The sequence below is a fragment of the Dipodomys spectabilis genome, unplaced genomic scaffold, assembly GCF_019054845.1.
Source record: "Dipodomys spectabilis isolate Male_0828 unplaced genomic scaffold, ASM1905484v1 ptg000138l, whole genome shotgun sequence".
NCBI lineage: Eukaryota > Metazoa > Chordata > Mammalia > Rodentia > Heteromyidae > Dipodomys > Dipodomys spectabilis.
The window spans coordinates 4476789-4493066 of record NW_024870815.1 but is presented as its reverse complement, the minus strand read 5'-3'; the positions used below and the strand labels follow the sequence as shown (position 1 = coordinate 4493066).

The window sequence follows — 16278 nt, the reverse complement described above, 5'->3', positions numbered from 1 at the left end:
TTTTTTCTTTTTGCTTATGTGGTGCTGAGGAATCGAACCCAGGGCCTCATGCAAGCAAGGCAAGCGCTCTACCACTGAGCCACCTTCCCAGCCCTAGTCTATTCTTAAATAGATATATCTAGATATATCTATCTAGATATATACCAACAAATAACATTTTCAAAGTGTCTAGTGCCCTTGTAAAGAATAATCTAATAAATCTGAACTTCAGCTTTACTACATCAAAAATTCTAATCTAAGAGAGCATCCTAGACCTTAAGAATATTAAACTTTAGTAATTCCACATAAGCTCTAAAAAGAAAATCAGACAATAACTAATGAATTCTGGAGATATTTTATTTAGAAAAAGATAAAATCACTGAATTTAAGATTTAAAGTTTTCTTTTAAATGGCATACTAATTAGATATAAAGCAGATAATAAAAGTATTTACACACGGAATACAAATATACAATAACTGAAAAAACAAACTACTTATCCACTGATTCATTTTGCATGCCCTCTATTCATTTTCTGTTGAATTTTCCTCTGCCTTTTGTAAACCCTCTTCTTTCTTGCTTTCAAATCTACTTTGGGCTCTGGTTTTACCCACTGTATTTCTATTGGTTTTTCCTCAGCTGGTACAGTAAAAACATCTTCAGTAGGATCATGTGGAAGAACAGTCTTTGGCTCTTTCTTTTTCAGTTTCTGAACATCCTTCACTTGTTGTTTCTCTTTGTATTTTGCTGCTGTGATGGATCTTATGATACGCCGATGCTAGGAATAACAAAGATTGGAGGCTTTTAGAATAAGAAACAATTCATTTATGAATTCTTTCCTTTTTCCATGAAAATAATAATAATTTGTAAGTATACATGTGCCAAAAAACAAATCCAGGTGATAGAACAGTAATTATTTCACACAGTTATTTTGGCCTAAAAGTATTAGTACACTGAAGGTTACTAAACAATAAAAGCTACTTACCAAATTTGGTGACTGGTAGTGAGGATTTTCATATAGAGTTGGTCCTCCAAAACTTCCCTGGAAAATCTTTATAAGATTTAAGACAAAACGAGGTCCTATTTCTACAAGAGCAGCATCTTCTTCTATGATCTTTAATAAAAAGGAAACATTCATTTTTGTTTGAATATACTATTTCTAAAAGAAACTGGCCATAACCTAATTACACATGTGCTGAAAGAATGGAGCATATAATAAAAGCAGAAACACAGTAAAAAGCTCAGCAAGTGCCAAATCAATATTTTTCTGAAATCTATTACTAGTTACAAAAAGTTGTACTAGAAAAACAGGTTTTCAGTATGCTTTTTTAAACTGAATTTGGTTCTTATTTTGCTTCTCATGAATATTATTATTTTGGTTTAGTTATGTTTGACTTCTCTGGTTAAGAAGTGAATGAATTTGTCACAATTTAAGGTATGTAGCACAAAACATGCAGGCAAGAGTCAAATGTTGTGAGATTTTTGTTCTTGCTATTCTCTCCCATTTTTCTGTCTTTATATAGATTCATTCTGCCAAATTCTTACTCTGGATTTCTAGAATCTCCTCTTCTGAGTAAGTCATAGCAAGACTCATGTCATAGCTCCTACTGAATTCCTTCTATAGCAATTACTTTTATTCCCTCCCTCCCCCCCGCCACCCTCCAGTACAGCGGATTGACCAAATCTAAGGCTCTTAAATGGTAGGTAGGCAATTGCTCTACAACATGAGCCACAGAACAACATCAAGTCCATCCCCTTCGTTTTGTATTTTGCTTTTGAGACAGGATCTCATCCTTGCAATCTGGTCTTAAGCTTCTCCTAGTGCGATTATGTTTACTAAGTCTTCAACTCAGAAAAATCCCCTAGTATGGATTCTAGCCTTTTGGAAGAAAAAATACTTTACTACATCCTTTATAAGACTTAACATAAATCTAAAACATAAGTATCTAACAGATTTTTTATTTCCTTTTTATAAAATGAATACAGTACAGTGCCTTACTAGGAGGATGGAGCTACTAGCAAATCTCTGGAGGGAAAATAAAGCTACTTAAAATATAAGGAGCTACTGTCTATAAAGCCTGTATGTTCTAATTCAAATAAAAGTAAAGTTAAAATTTAAAGCAAAGCTAACCTGAAAGTTCCGAAACCATATCCTATTATCCAAAATGGTGAAAGTAAAAACATGGTCCACAAATGGTTGGCTTTTGGGATGATACCGAGGTGTACTAAATATCTGTTTTTAAAAAAAAGTGTATGTTAGTTTCTTATTAATTTACACTACTAAAAAAAATATTTTCTGGGATAGAATATTTACCTGAATTAAGAGTTCTTTCAACAAAGCATAATGTGGCAATTCATCAAAGGCCTATAAAAATAAAATGAACATACTACTTGAAACCAGTACATGCTTTATTTAAAAAAGTACTTTTTATTTCAGGTTAAAGTAAATTTGTATGTACAATGTACAATTATATTTACTTAAAACAACCATTCAGAGAAAACCTGAACACAGTGAGAAACTTACAGGGTCAAAGGATAAAAGGGGCCTAGAACCTTTCAAGCAGTTGCCAGTCATCTTTAGTTCAGCTAGGGTGTGAACTAGAAAAATAACAACGACAAAGAGTGAAAAGTGTAGCACAATCTATTTTATTAGATATTTACATTTCTTTCACACACAAAGAAAAACTGGTGAGTCAACTTACTATTCTGAACAAGGAATTTGGCAGATGGCCCCTGAGGTGAATTTGAAAGCCTGAAACAGACAAAGGAAGCCTTTTCAAATACAAGAATTTATACTATAGTATTTACCACCTATTTACAGAGGGGGGGAGGGGGGGAAAGACCAAAACAGGCTTCATTATTCATGTTTAGTTTCTTTAAAGGCTTCATATTTTGTAAAACCAAATGTGTTGTTTCATTCACGAACCCCTTTTACATAAGAATGGAGCTTATTACACACTATCTACAAATAAACCCACTTAAACAAGTTCAAACTTTAGAAACGTCTTACCACATATAGAGATCCTGCTTCTTCTTAGCTTCAAAAAAGATACACTTATTGCAGTTTTTCATTTCACATACCTAAATCAAGTACAGAAAAATTTAGGTAATAAAAATGAGAACTAAAGTAATTCAATGCAATTAACAACTGCATTTCCCAAAAATGAATTAGGACCACAGAACTGCATACATATCTAAAATAGTCAGATTTGTATTTATTCAACACACACAAAAAACAAAAACCTTTTAAAAAGTCCTGTCAGGCAGATGCTCTACAGATTCCTTTTTGGCCTGATATTTTAAAGTACCTGGTCTCACTTCTGATTATTAGGACCTGTTTGGACCATAATCCATGTACAAACTAACTGAAAATAAATGTGATAGGAATAAGGCATGTCATAATTAAAGTTGCTAATCTTACAAAAATACAGCCTGTATAGAACCAAAGATGTTATTAATTTTAAGTTTCATAAAATCTAGTATTTCTTACTGACTTACACTATCATTTCTGGTGTTCTGAGTGAATAAAAACATATCAGAATTCAGAAGTTTAGGCCCTTTTGGGCATCTGTACTTGTCATTTTCTCTACCTAGAAAGTTTTTTTGTTTTTGTCAGTTGTGGGGCTTAAACTCTGGGCCTGGCCACTGTCCCTGAGTTCTTCAGCTTAAGGAGATCACTCTACCACTTGAGATACAGTGCCACTTCCCTGGAAAAGTTCTTTCACTGTATTTCTAAGTCTCTACTTAAATACTGAGGCATCCTTTCCAGAAAGGATTCTCAATCCAGCTCAGTTATGGAAAACCTATACTCTACTTCATTTCTCATCTTTGCATGAAATTATAAACGTTGATTATGGACCATTTCTCTCATTAGACTGTAAGCTTGACAACAATGGGGACATTGTTCTAGTGAACACTGTTTCCATAGCACCTAGAATAATGCTGGCACAAATGTGTGCCAAATGAATGAATAAAAGAAATGTGTCAACAGAAAAAATTATTTTTAAACACTATTTAGTGTTTAAAATATTAGTATCTTCAACATTAAAGTTGTAATCTAGTATTAGATTTCAGTATCTTAAGAGTAGATTACACAGGCATCTATTTCAATCTTGACAAAATGTTTTATATCATGTTTTCTATAAATGTCTGATGGTTTAAAATTTTTATTTTATATATAGTGGTTTTACAAGTACCTACCAGTAGTTTTATATAATACTAGACATTATGGAAGAAAAACCCTGATAGGTTTGCAAAGAGTTGATAACATTTATGTATCTTTTAACAAAATAATTTTAGTCATTAAATAACATTTTTAAATGATCCATTTTTAGTGTTCCTAAAATATTTACAGTAATTTCTAAAATTACCTCGTTAATCACAAATAATTTATCTTTACGATCCATTTTAGTATCTATAAAAAGACAAAGAAAAAAGGTAAGTAATCCAAATCACACACATTACTAAAATAGATTTAAGTGTTTCTACAATGTTCAGTCCAGATTTCATGGTTTATTTTCATAATTAAAACTGGAAATATTCAATCTTTACATTCAAAGTATAAGGCAAATGGTTATTAAAAATAGTCTTCAAGAACTACAGGCTAAGCAGCACTTCTCAGACTTCAGGCAATTGTCCCTGAGGTTTGAATACAGAGCCCCTCCATATGAAAATCTTAAGTCCTTTATATAAAATACTGTTCTATTTGCCACATAATCTAGGTACATTGTCTTGCATACTTTAAAACATCTCTAAATTTCTTAAAATACCTACTACAATGTAAATGCTACATAAATTGTTAAATAGTAGTGTTTAGGGCATAACAAGAAAAGTCTATAAATATCCCTTTCAGGAATGAGTTTTTCCTAGGGGGGTAGGGGTAGGAAGAGGGGGAAAAGGGGGAGAGGGAAGAAGGGGGTAGAGAAAGAGATAGAGGGCGGGAAGAGAGAGCAACCACTACCACAGTGCCAATCCTGGGGGCTTGAACTCAAGGCCTGAGCACTGTTCAAGGGTAGCACTCTGGCTTTTGTTTTCCCTTTTTGGTAGTTAGCGATAAAAGTCTCATGGACTTTCTTTCCAGGGCTGGCTTTAAAACACCCAGCTTTTCTAATATCTTTTTATGTACTGTTATTTACATCTGCAGATGCAAAACTCATGTAAAAGAAGGCTCTATTCCATGAACTTCTTCCAAAAATGAGAAATTTCTTGCAAATTAGAGAATATGCTTAAAGATTCCAGCTTTAGAAAACATTCACTTGAGAAACTGAAATCTTGCTGATGTGGTGAAATATACCTTTACACCCAGCATTCAGGATTCTAAGGCAAGAGACACAGCTTGTGGATAGCCTAGGCTATAGAGTGAGATCTTATCTCTTAAGTTTCAGGCAGCCAGGTATGTGACTCAGCTGTAATCTTAACTACTTGGGAGGTAGCAATCAGGGGATCACAGTTGGAACCATCCTGCTTTGTTAAAATTAAGTTTGGGAGAGTCCATCTTGACCAATGGCTAGTCATACACCTATAATACCAGGAACATACCTACCATACACCTGTCATCCCAGTGACATAGGAAAGCACCAATAGAAGAATCTTAGTATAGGCCAACCTTATTGAGAAGATAACAACCCCAAAAGGGGCTAGTGGAATGGATTGAGACCTTGAGTTCAAACGTTAGCACCCCACACACAAAAATTTTTTTGGATTATCATAAAAAAAAAAAATACATTAAGACTTTTCCTAATTGTTCCAGGGATCTAAAGACACCACAAGAAATGCCCGTGTGAAAAGCACTAACATAAAGCACCAAGTTATTACCTAGGATAAAACCTCAAAACATCTGCTAAATCAGGCACAAAACAGGCAGTGTCATGGTCCAATCTCATCTTTAGGATAGAACCTTACTAGAAAATAACTTGGCACTCAGAATTTGGCTGGTACTAACTTGAAGTACCTTAAACCCTATCCCTTGTCAGTTTTTAAGAGCCAAGAAAATATTACATGGCAGTGTGAATTGTTTAGAAAGACAAACTATCCTTTTTTGTGTCACAACTTCATTAAGTATTGAAATGAAGGCATTTCTAGACCTTTAGAAAAGGTTTAAATGTTACTTAGGTATTTTAAAAGAAATGTCTAATGAATTCTGTACAGAAATTATAAATATTAATTTAGAAGAATATGGTACTTCAAAGGATAGACTTCCACAGTATTGTGGTTCTTTGTCTCACAGGTTAATAAATGAAAAATGAACACATAAGCAAGTATAATTACATAAATAAGTCTGGATAAATACTAATTTTAAAATATGTAACATAAAAGTACCTGCTTTAGAATGAGGCATCAACATTCTCAGGTCCTGCATTAAATGTCTTGTTCTAAAGTTTATTCCTCTGGAAGAAAAGATGAGAATCCGTTCCTTATTTTTCCACTTGCCCTAAATAAAACATTAAATGATTGTTAATTCTCATACCGAACCTATCTCATTTCTTTTCCTGCTAGTTGTGGATCCTGAACTTAGGGCCTTAGCCCTGTCCCTGAGCTTCTTTGTACTCAAGGCTAGTGCTCTACCACCAAGCCACAGTGTCACTTCCAGTTTTCGAGTAGTTAATGGAAGTAATGTCTCAAGGGGGACTTTTCTGCCCAGGCTCGCTTCAAACCATGATCTTCAGATCTCAGCCTCCTGAGTAGCTAAGGATACAGGTAGGAGACACCAGCGCCTGGCTTCTCATTTGTTTTTTTAAAGATGGTTTTAAAAGCTTCCAGAGCCTGGGTATGATAGCATATGCTTGTAACCCCAGCCTAAGGAAGATAAGGTAGGAGATTTACTTAACACAGAAATCTGAGGCAATAGAGTAAAACCCTTTTTCACAACAAAACCAACAAATACCAAAAACAGTAGCTTTCTAATTCCTCCTTCCTATCCTTAGGCTTCTTTTTTTAGCCTTTTTACATTTGTTTTGCCCATCATAGTGGTCTCATACTCCCACAGATTCCATTACCAACTCTACATAACATGAAGATGTCTTCTAGTTCTAATAATCCAATTACTTGAGTAAAGACTCAAACTGTATCCAATACTGCACATTACCTTACACTTAAAATCTGGTATTTCCTTTGCATTTTCTCTTCCTTTCTTTTTTTTGGTTGGTCGTGGGGCTTGAATTCTGGGCCTGGGCACTGTCCTTTAGCTCCTCAGCTCAAGGCAAGTGCTCTACCACGTGAGCCACACTGCCACTTCTGGCTTTTTCTGCTTATGTGGTGTTAAGGAATGGAACCCAGGACCTCATGCATGCAAGGCAAGCACTCTACCACTTAATTACCCACCTTCCCAGCCCCATAGGTTTCCTTTCTTTTTATGCTATCACCATCATTGCAGTCCTCCAGGCTTTAACTTCACCTGCCCTTATTCCTGAATCCTAACCACTACTAAATGCTATTCAATTTCTCTTTGCAGGCTGGGCAGGTGGCTCAGTGGTAGAGCACTTCAACAACTCTGGCCAGTTCTTTTTTATTTTCCTGTCAACTCTGAACAAAAATTGTACTCTTACTGTAAAACCCAACTCCATTAATAGCTAAAATCCATGATTTGACTGTGCTATCCTAGAATAATAGTATCTTTAGCATTTCATAGAACAGATTACACAGTCCATCATCTTTTTTTCAGCTCCTGAAGAGACTACTACTATCTGCTAAAAATATATTTAGTCCAGTTTATTTTTCACAATTAAGTATTTAGCTTGTAGATGAGAAAAGAGGATGCCACTTTTAATAGTAAGAATACAATTTATGCTCTTTTTCATTCTTCAGAGCTTACTCTTTTCCCTGAGCCTACCTTGCCCTTGAACCACCCAAGGTCACTTACTTTTCGCCTAGTAGGTGCTTCAGTACCTACTGGAGCCTAAGTTCAGAGAGCACAAATTTATAAATCAAAGGCAATCTTTGTTTCCACAGTATTCCAACTCAGTTAAGGAGCTTTCGGATGAAAGTTAGCTCCACCAACAACTTCTCACTTTCTTTTGAATAAAACCCATCAATCGCTTCCTTCTCAACTCCTATTTTTCAGAAAGAAGTCACATGATAGTCATGTCTGCCAATACCCAGGCCAAAAGCAGCCTGCCTTGGGGACTGAAAGATTAAAAATTAGAGTTATATTTTACAATTGCTAACTGCTGGTTTTGCTTCTGTAAACTTGCTTGCACTAGCACTGACCCTTCCCCTCGCTGGAGATAAATAAAAAGCTTCGGAGTCTAGGTGTCGGCCCTGGGACAAGCTCCGTAGTCGTAAATAAAGAGCTAACAAATCCCCCAAATGGCCGAATGGGACCCAAGATAAGGAACAAAGAGTATGTTCCTCCACATTCCTGTGCAGAAATTCCCGGTTTAGGGGGCTCAAGATAAGGGCCATCTGGTGGGCTCTGCAGACTAGGCCAAATTGTTAACCAATCACAAACCTGTAACACTGTAAATCTCCTAACCCTAATCTCCCAGAGTGACTACCTCCGTCTGCACTAATTGTCTTATTGCAAAGAGTGTTATAAACTTCCCCGTGTAGTAAACTGAGCCAATCCTGGGGAACCTGGGGTCTTATGCTAATCTTGTGGCTTTTGTCTTTAAAAGTGCCTGTAACCGCTGCTCGGGGCTTCCAGTCTGCCTTGGACAGGGAGCCCGTTTGCCCAAACGCCTAATAAACTCCTCTTGCTTGTTGCATCTGCTGGTTTGGAGTCTTGGTTCTTGGGGTGCCCTCCCGTTGAAGAAAGCATCCCAGTGAGTCTGGGGTCTTTCAGGGACAGCACATGGTATATTAAAGATTGGTTAAAATACTTAACACTCATGCCATCTAGTCTAACATTTTCATTTTCCCTTGAGTTAAAGACCTAATCAAACAAGTCAGTCAAAGTGCCAAGGTCAGTGACTTTTTTATGACGTTTGGATATCATGATTTCTGACTGGCTGGCTTACCATGGCAGGATATAGAAGAATTACTTACTCTAAGACATATACTCACTTGCAGAAAAAAAAACAAAAAGCATTATGTTGGGGGGGGGGGAGCAAGTGGAAGTCAATGGCCCAAGTCAATTCCCTGTGAGCTGCCACATCTCACCCTCAAAATGCGGCCACGTGGACCAAGACTAGACCCAACACTGGCCCGAGACTGCGCTCGGCTGCCACACTGGACACTCGGAAATTACAGAACTACGGTCGGGTAAGAAGGCCCAAGGAAGCGCCACCGCGCCGCCGCCACACGTACCCGTCGTTCAGCTCTCCTACCTTGCAAACGGGGCCTGGGATACAATCTCTATCTTCTTCCTCCACTTCTTCTGCCTTGCCTGGCTGCGCAGCTGGCTTCCCGGCATCTTTTCCATCTCTTTTTGGCTTCTTCGCTTTGACCAGCAAGTCTCCACGCCGTTTTCTCTTGGTTGCCGCCATCTTACCTTACCTCGTCGTCTACGCTCTAGGACGTCCTTCCGGTTTCACCGCCTACTCCTTTTTCCGGTTTCTAAAGTAGGGTCGTCTGGGCTCTGCGGTCCTCCAACTCTATGGTCTCGTGAATGCGCACGCCTGGCTCGCTAACCTCCTCCAAATTCTGTAAGGGAAGTGATTGGCAGGTGTGAAGAGTGGCAGGAACGCTCCACTTCCCTTAGGGTTTGGGGGAGCTGCCGGTCATTGGTCGAGGAGACCGGGCTGGGGCGGGCTCGCCGGCGTCCGGATCCCGCTCCCGCGGCACAGATGACGCCTCCCAGGGCCCCCCTTCATTAGTAAGTGGCGGTTGGTCGGAGTTTTGGCGGTTGGGAGGTGTGAAGAGGCGGGGTGGCTGGGATTCTCCAGGAATCTCCCCGGGTCTAGGGGGAGGGAGGAGGGGGGGGTGTCTGCTCCAGGCCCCGCCCCCGGGCATGGCTCCGCTCCAGGCCCCGCCCCCGGGCATGGCTCCGCCCCCTCGCCGGCCGTGGCCCCGCCTCTAGCCTACCGTCTGGGGCCTGCGAACGCGGCCCGTCGGCCTCCGGGGCTAACGGTCCTGGCGAACGCTTCCTCGCGCGGGTGAATCCTGGGTGCTCGTTGTGTCGCGGTCCCGGTGACCGGAGCGGGTCGAGGGTGCGGCCGGCGGCGAGGGGGCGTCCCCGGGGCCCGCGGCGGGCCTCGTTTAACCTCTCGGTTCATTTCTTCCCCGCCCGTCAGGCGTCGGGCGGTGTGCAGAGCGCGGGCGCCGGGGACCATGCCCCTCCTGGCCCAGGGCCTCCCGGACGACGAGGAGCAGTACTGCTTGGTGGCCAGCCTCGACAACGTCCGGAACCTCTCCACCATCCTCAAGGCCATCCACTTCCGAGAGTACGCCACGTGTGTGGCCACGGACAACGGGATCCGCGTGACGGTGGAGAACGCCAAGTGCGTCCAGGCGAACGCCTTCATTCAGGTGCGGAGCGCGCGCCCCCCCGCCGGGCGGCCGCACGGGTGCGGAGGGGCCGGGAGTGCCCGGCCGGGAGTGCCCGGCGGGCCGCACGGGTGCGGAGGGGCCGGGAGTGCCCGGCCGGGAGTGCCCGGCGGGCCGCGAACTGTCTTCTTCTTTCCTGGTGTCAGAGTCTTTCCCCATCTTGTTCGGTGAGAGTCGGGTGAAAGCTACCCGTTAAAGCAGGCTTCTGTAAGCCTCGCTAGCTGAGATCCTGGGATCGCAGTTTGAAGCCAGCCCCGTCGGAAAAGTCTGCGGGAAATTCTTACTTCCAGTGAACTACCCAAAAAGCCAGACATGGAGCTGCGGCTCAAGTGACAGGGCGCTCCTACTACCTGTTATTTACTGTTTCCTCCTCCCCCGTTTTCTTTCCTTCTGTGCGTGTGTGTGAGGGTCCTGGGGCTTGAACTCCAGGCCTAAGCCCAGCCCTTAAGCCTTTTTTTTTTGCTCATAGCTAACAACTTCTGCCACCAGAGCACAGCTCCACTTCTGGCTTTTTCCCAGTAGTTATTGGAGATAAGCGTCTCAGGGACTCTTCCCCCTGAGCCGGCTCTGAATCGTGATCCTTGGATCTCAGTCTCCCCAGTAACTAGGATTAAAAGCAGGAGCCACAGGTGCGCAGCATTGTTGTTTCTTTTATTAGCTGTAATAAAGTGTGTTGGGTTCAGATTCAATTCCAGTTTTTGACCTCCTAACTGTAGATGATTACTGTAGAGCTGGAACACTACATAAAATGTGGCTCTGCAAAATAAATTGAAAACTAGTATTCATCATCAAATCATTTTATTTCAGGTGATTCTAACCTTAGGATGCAGAGCAAAAGGAAACAGTGTCTTAGGGGGAGATAGGTTTAGATACAGAGATTAAGTGATTTTGCCTAAATCAGTTACACCTTTAACTATTAAGCTGTTGAATACTGTTGTTTAAGCTGTTCCAGTGAAGAATGCCTGAAAAATCTTCACTGTTTTACTTGGAAAATAAAATATTCTTATGGAGATAGTACTGTAATTTTTGAGATTCCCCAACCTTAATGTTTTATTATTTTCATGTTTATTTTTTATAGGCTGACATATTTCGAGAGTTTATGATAAAGGAAGAATCTGTTACTTTCCGAATTAATTTTACTGTGCTTTTAGATTGTTTATCTATTTTTGGATCAAGTTCTATGCCTGGTGAGCCATTTTATTATGATTACAAAGACATAAAAAGTTATACAAAATAGTCCTTTCTTATAGTATTAAAATTCACAGTGCTGGGGCTGGGAAGGTGGCTCAGTGGTAGAGTGCTTGTCTTGCATGCATGAGGTCCTGGGTTTAATTCCTCAGCATCACATAAGCAGAAGAAGCCAGAAGTGGCCATGTGGCTCAGGTTGCAGAGTGCTAGCCTTGAGCTGAAGAGCTCAGGGACAGCACCCAGCCGGAGTTCAGGCCCCACGACTGATAAAAGAAAAAAAAAATTTACAATGCCCTTTTATCCCTCTCTTGTTCTTAATGTGCTCTAACAAAGTATATAAAGACTGTTTCCCAGTAGAAGTTGAGAAGATCCTTATCATAGTGAATATACTAGTACTATAGTACATATATCCAAACCATCCTGTTGCCCATATTGACCCTTCAGTGAATAACATAACCTATTCTGCAATAATTCTGTTAGGTGCCATGTACATTTTTTCCATCCTGAAATTATATATAGGTGTATATGTCTGTATTTACATATTTATATTCACATACCTTATACACACAGAGTCAGTATGCTATTTTTTGACGTATTCTGGCAAGCTTAAAATTATTTCAGAGGTTTATATGTTGTTCTGGGCCCAGTTTCTTGCAATAGTTTTTGGAATTATGCTTTTTAATGAGATGTGTCCTGGAATTTTGGCAGAATAATCTTTAGGAATTTTATGTGTCACATTGAGAAGAAGCTGAACTCATTCATAAAGCCAATAATTAAGTCCAGGATGACTTTTTTCCACAGCAGGGACTTATACTGCACTTCGGATGTGTTATCAAGGTTATGGTCATCCTTTGATACTATTTCTGGAAGAAGGAGGAGTAGTGACAGTCTGCAAAATCAATACTCAGGAGCCTGAAGAGACTCTAGATTTTGATTTCAGCAGCACCAACGTTATTAACAAAGTTATTCTGCAGTCAGAGGGGCTCCGTGAAGCATTTTCTGAATTGGACATGACAAGTGATGTTTTCCAGATTACCATGTCTCCTGACAAGCCATATTTCAGGTACTTGAGTGCAGTTCTAGGTAATGTGGTCTACTGTTAGGTCCCTCTTCCCACTTCATTTGCTTAGGTTGCAGACTTTTTTGATTAGGTTCCTAGAATTTCTAGAACTTCAGACATCTTTTACCTCATACTTATGTGTCTGTGCTGATCCTGAGGCCTGAATGCTGCCTTGCTCATGGCTGGTACTCTACCACTTTGAGCCACAGTTTCTCTTCTGACATTTATTAGTAGTTTAATAGAAGTAAGAGTCTCACAGACTTTACTGTCTGGCTGGTTTTGAACCACCATTCTCAGATGTCAGCCTCCTGAGTAGCTAGGATTATAGGCTTGAGCCACCAGTGCCCAGCTTTACCTCATACTACCTCATAGATTAAAAAATAAGACCTGGAAAGAGTAACTCACTAATTAGAATTTCATAAGTAGTTTAGGTTCTGTAGATAAGAAGCCCAGTCACCTGATCCATGAGAAGAGAAGAGGGAGATGATAGACCTGGGGAATATCAACCCCTAAAAACTGGCCTGTTCATCGTGTACTTCTTACTGTGGTTTATCAGGTTGCAACTTGAGGAATATTGGATTTAAACATCTGAAAAATGTTACATAGCATTTTTTTTCTCTTAAATTCAGGGTATAAAAATGAAGTAGATATTTCTCGTACATGGTTTGTTTACTTAGCATGTGTACTCACCCACCGCCTATTGTGTACATGTCCATCCTATAGAGGCTCTGACAGGAACAGCTTGAAGTTAAAGAGATATGTGAAGTAGAATGGGAATAAACTCAAAATACCAAAATAATACTCATACTTGGGAAAATGGTACTGGACCACTCAGGTAGGACTGGTCCAGGTAAGCTTTCCAGAGGAAGGCAGTTTGCAGTAGGAAACAATAACAGCTACAAAGCTCCTCTTAGTAACTTTGTCCCAACAAAGTATAAAATGGCAAGGTTTTTTTTTTCAAGATTAGAATCAGCAGGCACTAGTGACTCACGCCTATAATCCTAGCTACTCAGGAAGCTGAGATTTTAGGATTGCTGTTCAAAGCTGGCCTGGGAAGGAAGGTCTGTGAGAATCTTACCTTCAATAAACCACCAGGAAAAAAAACAAAAATGGCACTGTGGCTCAAGTGGTAGAGTGCCAGCCTTGAGCTGAAGAGCTCAGGGACAGCACCCAAGACCCGAGTTCAAGCCACATAACCAACAACAAAAAAAAGGAATTTTAAAACAACCATTTATAGACAGGAAATCTAAATTTTTCTGGGTGAAATACTTGAAACTATTGCAAAAGTAAGGAACTGAGTACATAAAACATACAAGACATATAAGTTCTTTTTGTGTGTAGAAAAATTGCAGGCCCTTCTAATGACATTAAGCAGATAAAAATTGGGCTCAAGATGTATATATTACAATGTTAACCAAAATAGGAAGCAACAGAAAAACCCCACTTAGGCAGTTAAAACAGTGCTTCAGCAAATTCCCTTCTAAATGAGCCTACAGCATGGGAACTAGGGGGATCTTTCTTCTCCAGGAGGGGAAAAAAATGTGAGAGATAGAAGTTAAAAAATTTTTCTGGATGTGTTAAATTTGAGGTGTCTATAATACCAAGGAGTAGCTAGATGAGGCAGATCAGGCTAGACTGGAAATTAAGGTTTAAGAACTGTCATCATGGCTGGCTACCTGAGTAAGGAGCAGGGATCCTTTTTTCTGCCAAGGGCATTTAGTTATTTTAACATCATTTATGGGCACACAGTCCTGCCTGTGGTTGCCTTGGCAGTGTCAATGATTTTTGGGGCCTCATTGGACCTACAGGTGGACAGTACCCACCCCTCTTAAGGAGAGAGAACAGATGGACTTAGGGAAGACCAAAGATGGGGAATGGAGAATAAGCTAGGGGAAAACACCACCAAAGTCTGATCACTGTTCATGTTCTGCTTACCTGCATGCTAAACCCTCAGCAAATGTTCAATAAATTGTTGCAGATTAAATATATAAACATTTACAGTTATCCAAACACCACTGCTGACATTACCAAACAAGAAAAACCATAATGCAGTGTAAACCGTAAGAGCAGCATAAAGTACAGAAAAGCTATGATGTTTGATGTGGCAGTAAAGATTGAGAGAGGGACACAGGGCTTGGAGTTGACTTCAATTTTGCTTCATCTCTCCTATATCCAATTTAAGGATATTCAGTAGTAGAGTGGGAGGTACAGAAATAATGTAACTTTTTAAAAAGTTGTTTAGTTGCTAATAGCTCTATGTTCCCAAAGGTGTACCCTATGAGATCCCATTATAGGGTGTTTATAAAGTGTATCATACTTGGGTATGGCGATACATGCCTGCAATCCTAGTATTCTGGGAGGCTGAAGCAGCAAGACCATGCGCTTAAGCCTATTCTGGTCAATGTAGCAGTACTTGTTTCATCATGATAATTAAAAAATAAAATATTGTAAACAATTGTATATGTCTGTTTCAGCTCAAGAAACTTGGGTTATTTTTTTGGCAATATGAGATTTGAACTCAAGGCCCTATACATGGTGGACAGGTGCTCTACCATTTGAGTCATTCTCTCAGCCCCAGAATGAGGTTCTGAAAGAAGTGTTTATCTGGATCCTAATGTTGTGTGTTGCTGAAATACTGAATAAATACAATGCTCATTTCCTACTATAGGTTATCTACTTTTGGAAATGGAGGAAGCTCCCACCTTGACTATCCCAAGGATTCGGATTTAATGGAAGCATTTCATTGTAGTCAGACCCAGGTCAACAGGTCAGTTCTTAATATAAACATTGCCAGTGGTGATAAAGGTGGGGTCAGCTACCAAATTTCTATTCTTAAAAAAAACCCACAACTTTTAATCTATTAAATTAAAATGCAGAACATTTTAAAATAATGGAATGACAGGGTGCTAGATTTTACTTAGAGATTTGAGCTTGTAATAGAATATCTTTTAATGGAGAAAATATTAGTAAATGGAATACGTTTTTGCTTTTATTTATTAACTCTTGTCTAATTTTCAGAGCTAGGAGCACTAAGTTATGAATATCCAAATAACAGCTTTTTATTTATTCCTCTACAGATACAAGATTTCTTTACTGAAACCCTCTACGAAGGCTTTAGTCTTATCTTGTAAAGTATCTATTCGGACAGATAACCGAGGATTCCTCTCATTACAGTATATGATTAGAAATGAAGATGGGCAAATATGTTTTGTAGAATATTACTGCTGCCCTGATGAGGTTTCTGAATCTGAGTCTTGAGTGTACATTCATGATTGGTTAGGTCCTTGTTCTGCTAGCTGTACTCTTCATGACTTGTTAGTCTACTGAGAATAAGCTCCCTATAGATTAATAATTGCTATATTGAGTCTACAGTTTGAAAGTTCAATCAAGCCATATGTAAAATGTTTACTATTAAAAAAGCAAAGCATATGAGTATTGTCTCTTATTTTGAATTGCTAGAGACTAGATTTTAAAGCAAACTGTTTCTCAAAGGACCTTGCTCAGTGAAATATTAAAATCATCTGAACTTGGCAGCAATATTATTCTGTTACTGGTTTTTGCATGAGATTTCCATGCAAACAATCTGATGAGACATTGCCATACCAATCCAAACAGTTCTGTATGATTTTTA

At 39.6% G+C, this 16278-nt stretch overlaps 2 protein-coding genes across 4 annotated transcripts; one reads left to right on the top strand and one right to left on the bottom strand.

The window, feature by feature from the left end:
• Positions 1 to 318: 318 nt before the first annotated feature.
• Positions 319 to 9462, bottom strand: Brix1 (biogenesis of ribosomes BRX1). The gene is made up of 10 exons (XM_042690645.1): positions 9241 to 9462; positions 6296 to 6407; positions 4348 to 4391; positions 2988 to 3058; positions 2680 to 2729; positions 2502 to 2575; positions 2292 to 2342; positions 2109 to 2210; positions 963 to 1091; positions 319 to 755 (listed from the first exon to the last, which is right to left on the bottom strand). The coding sequence occupies exons 1-10, from the start codon at positions 9397 to 9399 to the stop codon at positions 486 to 488; spliced, it is 1062 nt and encodes a 353-aa protein (XP_042546579.1). The 5' UTR covers positions 9400 to 9462; the 3' UTR covers positions 319 to 485.
• A 175-nt stretch (positions 9463 to 9637) lies between these two features.
• Rad1 (RAD1 checkpoint DNA exonuclease) lies at positions 9638 to 16076 on the top strand. 3 transcript variants are annotated; one of them, XM_042690646.1, is made up of 6 exons: positions 9638 to 9728; positions 10147 to 10381; positions 11478 to 11586; positions 12389 to 12650; positions 15316 to 15414; positions 15725 to 16076. In XM_042690646.1, the coding sequence occupies exons 2-6, from the start codon at positions 10184 to 10186 to the stop codon at positions 15903 to 15905; spliced, it is 849 nt and encodes a 282-aa protein (XP_042546580.1). In that variant the 5' UTR covers positions 9638 to 9728; positions 10147 to 10183; the 3' UTR covers positions 15906 to 16076. The 3 variants fall into 3 exon arrangements, with proteins under 3 accessions (XP_042546580.1, XP_042546582.1, XP_042546581.1); XM_042690648.1 differs by having other exon boundaries at positions 9639 to 9728; positions 12392 to 12650; XM_042690647.1 differs by lacking the exon at positions 9638 to 9728 and adding an exon at positions 9925 to 10008.
• The last annotated feature ends 202 nt before the right edge of the window (positions 16077 to 16278 follow it).

Excerpts from the sequence above, each read along its gene's own strand:
- Brix1 (XM_042690645.1), bottom strand. The coding sequence starts at position 9,399 with ATGGCGGCAACCAAGAGAAAACGGCGTGGAGACTTGCTGGTCAAAGCG. Across the intron at positions 2,343-2,501 it reads CCCTTTTATCCTTTGACCCT|GCCTTTGATGAATTGCCACA; the intron begins GTAAGTTTCTCA and ends TTATTTTTATAG. Across the intron at positions 756-962 it reads ACTACCAGTCACCAAATTTG|CATCGGCGTATCATAAGATC; the intron begins GTAAGTAGCTTT and ends TGTTATTCCTAG.
- Rad1 (XM_042690646.1), top strand. The coding sequence starts at position 10,184 with ATGCCCCTCCTGGCCCAGGGCCTCCCGGACGACGAGGAGCAGTACTGC. Across the intron at positions 10,382-11,477 it reads AGGCGAACGCCTTCATTCAG|GCTGACATATTTCGAGAGTT; the intron begins GTGCGGAGCGCG and ends TATTTTTTATAG. Across the intron at positions 15,415-15,724 it reads AGTCAGACCCAGGTCAACAG|ATACAAGATTTCTTTACTGA; the intron begins GTCAGTTCTTAA and ends ATTCCTCTACAG.